This window comes from Anarhichas minor, unplaced genomic scaffold (assembly GCF_050575085.1).
Source record: "Anarhichas minor isolate MPS153535 unplaced genomic scaffold, ASM5057508v1 ptg000002l, whole genome shotgun sequence".
NCBI classification, from domain to species: domain Eukaryota; kingdom Metazoa; phylum Chordata; class Actinopteri; order Perciformes; family Anarhichadidae; genus Anarhichas; species Anarhichas minor.
In genome coordinates, this window is record NW_027466448.1 from 6394227 (window position 1) to 6404737 (window position 10511).

A 10511-nucleotide genomic window follows, 5' to 3' on the forward strand; every position below is an offset into this window, starting at 1 on the left:
ATCTCCCGGTCTTTATCTCCGTCTTGTCCTTTTTCCTATCTGTGTTTTTTTTTAATCCCCTAGCTACTTACTTCTCTTTCCCCACATCTTTCATCTGAACCACTTATCTGCTCTTTGACAGTCACAGAAATTTGACCCCCCCCACTCCCTTACTGTCTCCATGAATCAGTCTTTATGAATTCTGTTATCTCTGTTTGTCTGTCTGTCTGTCTCGCTCTCTTTCCCTCTTTATGATTCATTTTCAGACGGCCCTCCCTCCTTCTCCAGCGGCTCGCTAATCACTTTTGTGCTTTTCCTTTAGCCCGTGGAGGGAGACTCTGGGGTAGGCAGAAATGCAGCAGGAGGTCTGGTAGTTAACATCATGATGCCTGGCTCCCGCTGGGAAAGTTGTTGCAGAAAGGGGCATGTTCAACACTACTTCCCTACCAGGAAACGCCGGGCACACAGTGGATAAAATCACAAAATGCAAAGACTTCAGTCAGATGCATAGATAATTGTTTGTGTCCGACTGCTACAGGCAGCTTAAGTGGTAGCAGTTATTGTGCTTGCAATTCTAAAATAGCCCGGAAATATGAAATTGAAAAACGTCTTATATAACTAACTCCCATGTAATAAGCAGCTAGGTCCAGACAGAATCTCAAAACTTTCACTTCTAAATGTTCTTTTAAAAAGGTGCAATATGTACTGTAAGATATGACCAGAATTTTTGTTTAAAACATTAAAAAAATAAAACGAATGTGAAGTGGTAACAGTATTTACATTATGTTGAAGATGGCTATTGTGTTGCAGAGTTATCTACTGAAATGAGCGCACAGACCAGCTAGCCTCGGCCCGTCCAGTCTTGTAATACCACTTGTACCTCTAGAGGCAGTAGTGAGTCACTGTAGTGTTGTGTCTGTCTTCAGTCCACCATGAGAAGATGGAGAAATAGAGCGTTTTTTTGTTTTTGGAGCGACATTGGAGCTTGCACCATAAAACCAACTAGAAGTCGGAATATCTCGGCCTGTGCTATCTTTTTTAATCTATCCCCCAATGTTATGCATGACAAATACAAAATGTCAGCAGTAACCCTCCGAGAGGTGTGTAAAAATGATGTGCTTTGTCCTGTCTGAGGCAGATGTTATCACATCCATAGTGAAAGGTGGCAAATTAAATACATTCTTTAAACAACACAATTGCAAGAGGGTGTTGCAACTGCCTAGTACCAGTGCACAAACAGACTGAAAAAAAGAAAGATTAACAAAAGACTGATGTCCAAACTAAAAATTGAAAGAGGCACAGATAGGAGCCTGGAAGAAAAGGTAAGCCGTTAGCATGTTTTATCATAAAGCAAGGACAAAACATGGAGGGAGAATTAATTCCACTATTTCAAAGGCCTCGCCACCTGTATGATCTTGCCACAAACAAATACCACAGTTAAATGACTAAAGGGATTTAGACGAATTGTGGTACCATAAGCACTCAGAGATAAACCCGTAGGCTGGACCATGTAGGAACTTCAAAACAAACAGATACATTTTTAACACAATTAACCTCACAGGGGAGGCAGTGTAGTGAAACTAAGACTGCTGTGCTGTTGTCTGTTTTATTGGCGCCTGACAGAGGCCTGTCCAGAGATTAAGGATGCGCTGTAGACAAGAAAGAGAGGCCTGACTGATCCCAGCACATCAGGGATTTTAATAATCAAGGTGTAAGGTGAAAGCAAGGATGAGCTTTTCTAGGTTTAAAAGAAATAGGCAGTGGGCGATTCTATAAATAATCCAGAGCTGATGAAAAACAGGATCTCATGTCAAATTCCAGGGTAGAAGTAAGAGCTGTGTCTGGGTTCTTTTGCCTGCGGTTTTAGATAGGCAGACAGAAAATGAGTGTTGGGACTTAAGAAGTTGATCTGGTGGACTTAATCACAAAACCGCAGTTTTACTCCGATAATCGCTGGAGAAGGCTGTGAATCATCCAGCAATTTCCATCAACTACAGTCTTTACATTTTGCAAAATTGGTCAGATTATCTGGAAGATACTTTATCTCGGGCTGCTGCAACAGTACTGATACGTCCACTGGCTGATATTAGAACAACTTAACAATGTACCCCAGAACATTTCAAATTAAGCAAAAAGTATATAACCGTGGAAGTAGTCTATTAAGAAAAACTATTGCCAAGTGATCTGATAGTGTTTAAACTGCACAACAGCAATTCCCTCATTAATCGGCCAGTCATGATACTGCATCTCTCCAAAAAATAAATAAATGCATGACAGCAGAAGACAGGGCAGCGGGCTCAAGGTTCCAGTTTCAGGAAATGAAGCGGATAAGTCTCAGACTTGGTCCCTTGGCAAGGTATTTATTTATGTAAATATACACATACATGTTATGTACCTAGGATATTAACAGATAAAGTAGACAAGTGTTCAGGTTTCTTAAATTGTGAGCGCAGTAGCTGCTGTACATTCAAAGCGTGCTTCAGACATCACAAAAGGATTTAATAAGCCTGATATTAAGGAGCTGACAGGAGAAACAAAGCTAAAGCTCAAGTAAGACTCCATACCATTGCCTGCAACTGGCCAAGAGAGACGTGGGATTTGTTGCAGGCTGCAGGCTATTTTTGATTTACTTTTTCTGTGTTTACTTCTTCTTTTTTTTTTTTTTTTAAACTTTCACATCGTGTCTGCTCCCACACTGATTCGCAACTGGCGAGGATGCTGTTAAACAAAGAAACCTCAAATCTCAGTGGATTTTCACAGCACCTCACTCAGTCTGGGAGCGTGCAAATTTGATTTCGTATGGAGTATACTCTTGGCCGTAGTGAGTCACACCTGATGTTTGTGCCTTATTTGTTCAACAACAACAATAGTACTAAGCCCAGGAGACAATGTCAGAGAAAATTACAAATTAATGTGACAAGACTGAACTATATAATGACAAATACACAATGCCTGAGATAGAGGAATGTATACATGTCACAGCAATGTTTTGATTAACGCTTCAACATTCAGTGCACAGGGTCAGAGGACACTGCTGTCTGAGAACAGTGTCTTCTTCTAAAGATGATGTTGCCGGAAAGAAATTAAGAGAAGAGGAAGGAAAGGAAAAATCCTTGGAACCTCTTTCAAGAAATAAAGAAAATGATTTCAGGTCTATTTTGTCGCAGGCAATTAAGGCTAAACTGAACATCTCCTTGAAGACTCCTCCAGCAGACAGTGAGACTGATCCCCTGCAGTGGAAGCTTCATAAGGTCAACTCTCCGCAGGTCTGCCAGTTGGCCATAAGTATACCTCTGTATCCCCACCATTAGCACCCCATGCTGAGGGGGTGTTTTAACACTTGTGGCAATATTGTGATTTGACATACAGTAGGTCAGCACTGAAGACAGATTTAGCAGACAGGCATGTTTTTTCTGGCACATGATCATAACAGTGATGTATGCCTGCCAGGGCCAATTTAAAAGTAAGTTGGAAATGCCAGTTTATTATTTTAGTATAGAGAGACAGGGTGTGAAAAAGGTTATTTGGCACTGAAGTGTTTGTGCCAGCTTGGAAAATGAATGCGGACAACCTTATTTTGCTGACAGTCCATGTCAGAACTACTACATAACAGCAGTGTGCATTATGCTTTCTTTTATGGCATTTAGAGTGTGAGGGGATTTTCTTTCTATACATTCTCTTACCAAAATAAAAAAAAAAGCTGCTGAGAACAGAGTGTACATCTTTATTACTTTTATCATAATTGTCACTCAGATAGTGGTGCAGTTTGTCTAAAACTATATAGCATAAGATTTATAGGGTTGAAAAGACCATTTCATCTCGAATATCTACCTAAAATTATATATAATTTTTAACTAAAAACTTTATATACCATACATTACATGTATGTATTGAAGATATTTGCACAACAAGGTAGTAATAAAATACATTAATTAGCATTGTTTTATTTATTGACTCCATGTGACCACAGATGCCAGATTACTGCAGGGAAGTGAGACCCAAACACCCCGAGGCTGTTAACAGTGTGAGGCTGGATTATGGCCTGAGGGCACAGGGATAGTTTCAGATCTCTTTGCCACCTTATAGGGATTACAGGTTTGAATTCGATATGGATAGCCACAGGCAACCCGTGGAGGGAGTGCTAGAGGGGGCCAGCAGAGGAGGATCATATTAAACGTGTAAGCTCCCCACATGTTTCCTTGTGCCTTGTGCCCGGGCCGTCTTTCAATAACATATTCTCCATCAACCTGAACAACTACACAAACAATTGCTCCCCAAGATGAATCAGAGGTTCAGTAGTCTGAGTATCATCGGATTTATTTCCCTACTCTATCAAAAATATTGTGCACTATATAATCTCTGAGCTGTTGTAAGGATAAACCATCATTCAAGCCAAAAGACTTCACAACAACTATTTTGCACATAACCTCTCTCTACAGATCGGTAGTAAAATCTGATTTATCGTGCAAGTTAAAACAAGAAGAAGAAGAAAAAAGAGCGAAATAATAGTCTTCAGTATGAAATTATGGAAGAACAGAAGACGGGACAAGATTAATATCTGCCTTTGAACTTTGGGTCGACAGAAATATGCCCTGGAGGCTCAATAGCCACTAAACCCAGCGGCCTGTGGTTTGTTGTCTGAGGTTATACCCTTTTCAATAAATGCACGTTTTATAACCCAGTGACATAAGATCTAAATGCTGAAAACGCTGAACATCAGCTGGTACACTTACCAGAGGCTGCAGCCGTGATGCACAGAAGAAGTGCAAACCGCGCCACGTGACCTTCCATCTCTGTGAAGTTTACGTTCGAGGTGCCGGTAGAAGCGGAGTCTGGGTCTCTGGGGTGTGAAGCTTCTCGGGCAGAGGCTGGAGAGTCCTCGTCTAGTGGCAGAGCAGCAGTGACTGTGACGGCGGAAGAGCAGACAACTCCAGTCTTTAAGGCAAAAGAAAAGAAAAAGAAAAAAGAGGCCGGAATTCAATGAGATATGATGGTTGACCAGCTGCCAATCTTATGTCACTTTCTTACTCAGCATACAATGTCAAAACAAGTAGTGTAAGCACATCTATCTCCTGTTATCCAACACACATATATCCCATATCAGCCACACATGTGGGCAAAAGTATTGAACATGAATATAAAAAGTGCAGTTTTATCATCAATAAACATATTTTATTAGCGTCATGCAACAAAGTAATTGAGAGCACCCAGGGCATCGGTCATTTATACAACCTATTCAACACTGACAGCGGAGGAAGTGTTGCTTAAATGTTTGAAATTCCTCCAGTGAGATGACAGGATTTTCCTCCTGAGACAATCCCACAATAATTATGTTTCGCCTTCCTGGCGCACAATGAGGGTCTGAACCCAAGGGTTATCTGGTGGTCACTAAGTTCTGGCCCACTGTTGCAGGAAGCACTACGGCATCGCTTTCTTTAAATAATATCACAATGCCGACATCAGATAAGGAGGAGACTGCTCTTGTTATATGATTCGTATAGAGGGAAAGGAAGAGCCTGTGTAAACTGTTGATGCAGTCACGTTATTTCCCCGCGCACCTCTTACTGCAGGAGAAAACTGTCTTTGACTTGCGGCATAATCACTAAAAGTGTACTTTAAAAAAAATCCATAAATAGGCTGAACTGGTGAAACAAACACAAACAAAGAGTCCACCAATAAACACTTGTAAACTGCTAAGGATGGAATTAATGAGGCAAAACAGTGATATGAAAGTAGATCCCTTATACGAGTATCGACATTTTGGCCATAACTCCTTGTTTACACAAATCTAATACTAAGCACTTCGTTATTTGATCGGCCAATCATCGCAAAGCAGACATAACACGGACTGGTCGAGGATTAAGGACAGAGCATGGCTGCATTACTGCCCTCTAGGCTACCACGGAAATAAAATGGACCACACACATCCCTGTGGAAATACGGCAGACTTAAAACAAAGTCACGAACCTCCAAACTTACTTTTCAGGTTACGGTGGCTTTCTTGAATAAAGTAAGGCTTTGTAATCCACGGGCGAGGATGTGGCCGATGTAACGATCTCAGGACTTTCCAAACCTTTGAGCTGCCTGGGCGGTGCAGATTTACTTTTGTACCCCTCCCACCGGCCTTTTTTTCTTTTTCTTTTTCCGAGCAACATTAGTGCTGCTGCCCCTGTCATAGCATTGTCTTATCTGGACAACACAGAATATATTAAACATGGGTCTGAATCTCAAAGTTATTATTGTGATTTTGTAGCACTGCATTTTATTAATAGCCTAGGTTCCTTTGTTCTTCAGCTACAGTCTTTATTTAGATAGGCTATAGTTTCCTCTCACAAATAAAAAACAGTCAACATTAATTTACACTTAACAAAATTAAACACCTCTTTGTGTCCTATTGGGCAACACACAAAGTGCTGTCTTAATATCAATCTCAAAGAGGGGCACCGATAAACAGTTGCCTTATTGTAGGTGTCTTTTTGACTCACACTTCCCAGAGAGCCCAACAGTGTTCCCCACTTGTGATTTTTCCCAGTATGTCGCCACAGACACCCAGTTTGTAATACTGTAAATGCAAAATGTCTTTCATCGGTGGGCCATAGGCTCAATGCCTGTTGTGTTACCTCATTCTGCTATATATAGGGACTTTACAGGCACTTAAATAATAATCTTTGAGGTTATTACGTTAAATTGGGCTAAATTTGAAATTCAACATTGCAACGGCTGAGCTGGTGGCTTGCAGTTATCGGTGCTAACAGTGCAAACAATGGCAGCAGTGCCGACAGAGGTAACATTGTTTACCTGCAGGGGTGATCGATGGGGGGGCATTATGCTTCCACTGAGAAACAGTCGGTCAGGGGGCAATGTCAGCTGAGAGCGACTTCTAGCTGTAGTGCTTTTCCAAATCAGCGGCGTACTGACAGCCTTAGACAACACACCGACGATGGAGTACCTCATACAACCCCGCTTTAAGAGATCCCAACTGTCCCTTTAAAGCCAAAATTGAGCTACAGAATGATGATAATGATGACAGATGAAATTAATATTCTTTCTGATTTTCACCGAATACATTCTTACGTGGCAAATTGTTTGTTGGTCCAAAGTGGACCAACATTAGGATTGTTAAGGACATGGATTTTTAAGAAACACTTCATGAGTCATAACATTTCAATTTGGTATCAAACTGTTTCCAACAGAACATAAGTCACTATTAGTAATATCCTAACATTGTTGTCACAGATGTTTTTGTTATATTCCTTTTACCTGTAGTGAGAGGAAATGCCCAAATTTGACCTGTAAAGTGCAATACTGTAGTGGCCAGGCTAGATGGTTAGCACAAAAACAGCTAAAGAAATACAATTAAAAAAGCAATACAGTAAGAGAGATGTTCTCACAAATACAAATACCTTTCACACTCACACAGGTGTTTTCAGTTATTCTGATTAGACCTCTCCCTCGGTTGAAGTTGTGTGGAGAGGAGGCCCAATCACCCCGAATAAGTGAAATCACCATGTGTGGGTGCACCGTGGGTGTGTTGAGATTAGTGTATTTACTTTGACCTCACTAGATGTAAATGGTATGTGTACTGAACAATCTGCCTAACAACCCTTCCTTGGGAGTACTGGGAGATTTAAAAATCTAAGTTAGAATTTTTGTTTCATATCATAATGTTGTATCCATATATTACAACAAATATTCTGATCTTTACTATTGGTTGATTTATCCTGATAAAAAATGAGAACATGCAAAAAATGTCCTTTGAAGGAACAGCATTTTATATGCAGTACCACACACCACTAGTACTTTGTGAGGAAAATTGAGTGGAACAAAGAGTAGACATAACATCCTTTCTGCACTGAACAGACTCCGAGGAGTCATCATCCCGTAAAATCAACTCTCCACACAAAGTCTATTGGCAGAAACAAGGAGTAAGAGAGAAGAAAAACAAACGTATGGACTACACTTCAACAATGCCACAAAAGCATTTAGAATAATAAGAAAAGTGCTGCAGCAAAGCAAATTTATCAAACAGCAACTCTGTTTCCCCCCACCCCCTCTCTCTCTCTCTCTCTCTCTCTCTCTCTCTCTCTCTCTCTCTAATTTTGCTCCACGTGTGTGTGTCATGTGTTGTACTTATTAACAGCAACGCTGGCACCAAGCTGTCTCTCTCCATCAACTTCCATTCTATATTCAGTAAAACAAAGTTGAAAGGAGTGTTTGAAGTCTCCTTTACTATGTATGGAATTTGTGATTCAGGAAGAAACAGGAACCAAGTGCAGCTGAAGGACAAAACAAAAACAGCGTGTTACAGAATCAGTGAAGTACGGTAAATCACGAAGGTGCAAAGTAATGTAAAGCGTTGTCACAACAAGTGTCATGGCTCTAATTCAAACTCTTTATTGGCATCGTCAACCAGGACACCTAAGGAACAAATCGAGTGGTTTTTTTTGTAGCAGATATTTAAGAAGGTCGCCAGTGTAATAACACCCACTTTAATTAAGCACTAAACTGCTCAATTTTAGCAAACAATTCACATGTACAGGATACTGTAAAGAAGAATATACCTGCCACCATCATTTTAAATTGATCTCAATGGGCACTCGAACTGTAGACACTCAACAGGCCTAACCTAGTTAATCCATGATTGCACATCATGAGTGCTTAACGACTAATTGGACTAATTTACATGTAAGAGTGCTACAATCCCATGGTGCATTGCAACAGTTGCACTGTACATAGTTTTCTGAGACTACTTGACATTCTGCTTATTGACTCTGTGAACTTGCCTTGACCTCATTCCTCTCTGCAGCACAAACAAAGAAATGCACACGGGATACGACACTAAGTAGAGACACATTTGTACTCCGTGTTACTTAAATGATTGCAATCCTCTAACAGTTGACTTGACGTGTATTAAGTTGCTGGGGCATTATGTCACGGCTGGCATTCATTCATGGTATTCAAGGTACTTCATCACATCTGAGGCTAACACTTCTACAGTAGCACTCTCTTTCACTGGCTTCCCTTTTTTTATTGGAGCCTCCCCTCGACTCTCCACCCCCACCCATGAGTAGTGTTTCAATAACAGGAAACAATCGGCCATCGTCTTTCATCGCAGGTTGACGTTGGTTCCCGCACGGTGCCACTGGGTCTCTGTGATGCCCGCCAGCCAGCCCTCCGCAGTCTATAGCAGAGGGAGGGGGGGGGGAGAGAATAAAGTGTGTGTGCCAGCTTACTCGTTTACTTATTGTCCTCCAAGGGGGGGGTGATCTGACGCATTCACTTGCAGCGGTAATATCCGAGACTGAACCTGGATGAACAGAGGCCTGTCAGCCGTTACAAAGTAACTTACACTTACATTTTCACAAGGCAGCGAATTGACAGGGCCTGAGAAACATCCCATCTTTGCATAAAACTAAAAGCAGCTAGCATTCTGTTAAGTGGCCGATCCTGGTTCAGTTTACATTGGAGCCACAAGGCTGCATGTAATTGTCTGTGACAGTCTAAAAAGGGATTATTTTCTCAGCAAGACAGCCATGTTTCAAGCTATGAATGTCCCCGTATCACCCTCGGGGTGAATAACTCACTGGTAGCCCAGATCATTCCCACGAGATACTGCGTAACCAGGTTACATTTAGCACCAGCCTTTCTTACTCACAGAGATGTAAATTTATTTAATTGTATTTACATTTTGGCGCACTCCTTTTACAGCAGAAGCAAAAGCATCATGTATGCATGCATATGTTGTGTAACCGTACAACATGTTTGGTTGTTTTTAGTTGCTTCGTGCCACAGTAATTATGTCAGACTCTGCAGCTACATGTAAGTGCACACAATTCTATATATTCCATATATTTTAGGTTAATCTTATCTGCCTTGGAATGCCTCTCACAGACGGTTACGTTTGCAAATTTGCTTATTAAACGTATTTCAAAGATTTAACCATTAACTCTGAAGGTAGATGAAAAATAAATTATTTAGTTGACGCCTATCTACTTGTGATGAATAAAAAAAAGTTGATTAAATGTGGGCTTTTTTTTTACCACATATGGGTCCTATCATTTAGACATCTGGTTGTTTTTTCCTTGACAAAAAGTGAATGCATTGATCATCTGCTATTTTTGAAAGATCTAAACATTTAAATATTCTCCCGATCCTTTATTGGTCCTATATTATTCCTTTGCATTGCTTTATTTTGATTTAATGAGATGAGTATTCAATTTGAGATGAGAATTGTATACCACATTGAAAATGGTGTAGCCCAGGGCTGTCTGCCTTAACTAATCGTACACATAGGAGCTGTAAGTGAGTTGTCTTGTGTCTTGAATGCTCTAATGTTCTGTATTTGGCGGTTCAAGGGCTCGTCTTTAAACTAAATGCACTATAAGTTAGCATAGGTTGTAATACCTGAAATGCAGGACTTAGTTAAGTCCACACACAGTGGCACGTCGACTCATTGTTTTCCTCTCACCGCCACATTCGCAGACATGTGTCTCTTTCTTTTTCTCTCTGCTACGTGACCGCCATCTCCTTTC

At 40.8% G+C, this 10511-nt stretch overlaps 1 protein-coding gene across 1 annotated transcript in view; it reads right to left on the reverse strand.

Annotated features, from left to right (window-relative positions):
- eng (endoglin) overlaps nucleotides 1–4975 on the reverse strand; it is a 32503-nt gene extending 27528 nt beyond the window's left edge. The window contains exon 1 of the mRNA XM_076100047.1: nucleotides 4713–4975. Coding sequence (XP_075956162.1) covers nucleotides 4713–4770 — 58 coding nt within the window. The 5' untranslated portion in view covers nucleotides 4771–4975. The remainder of the gene's footprint in view (nucleotides 1–4712) is intronic.
- Between the last annotated feature and the right edge of the window lie 5536 nt (nucleotides 4976–10511).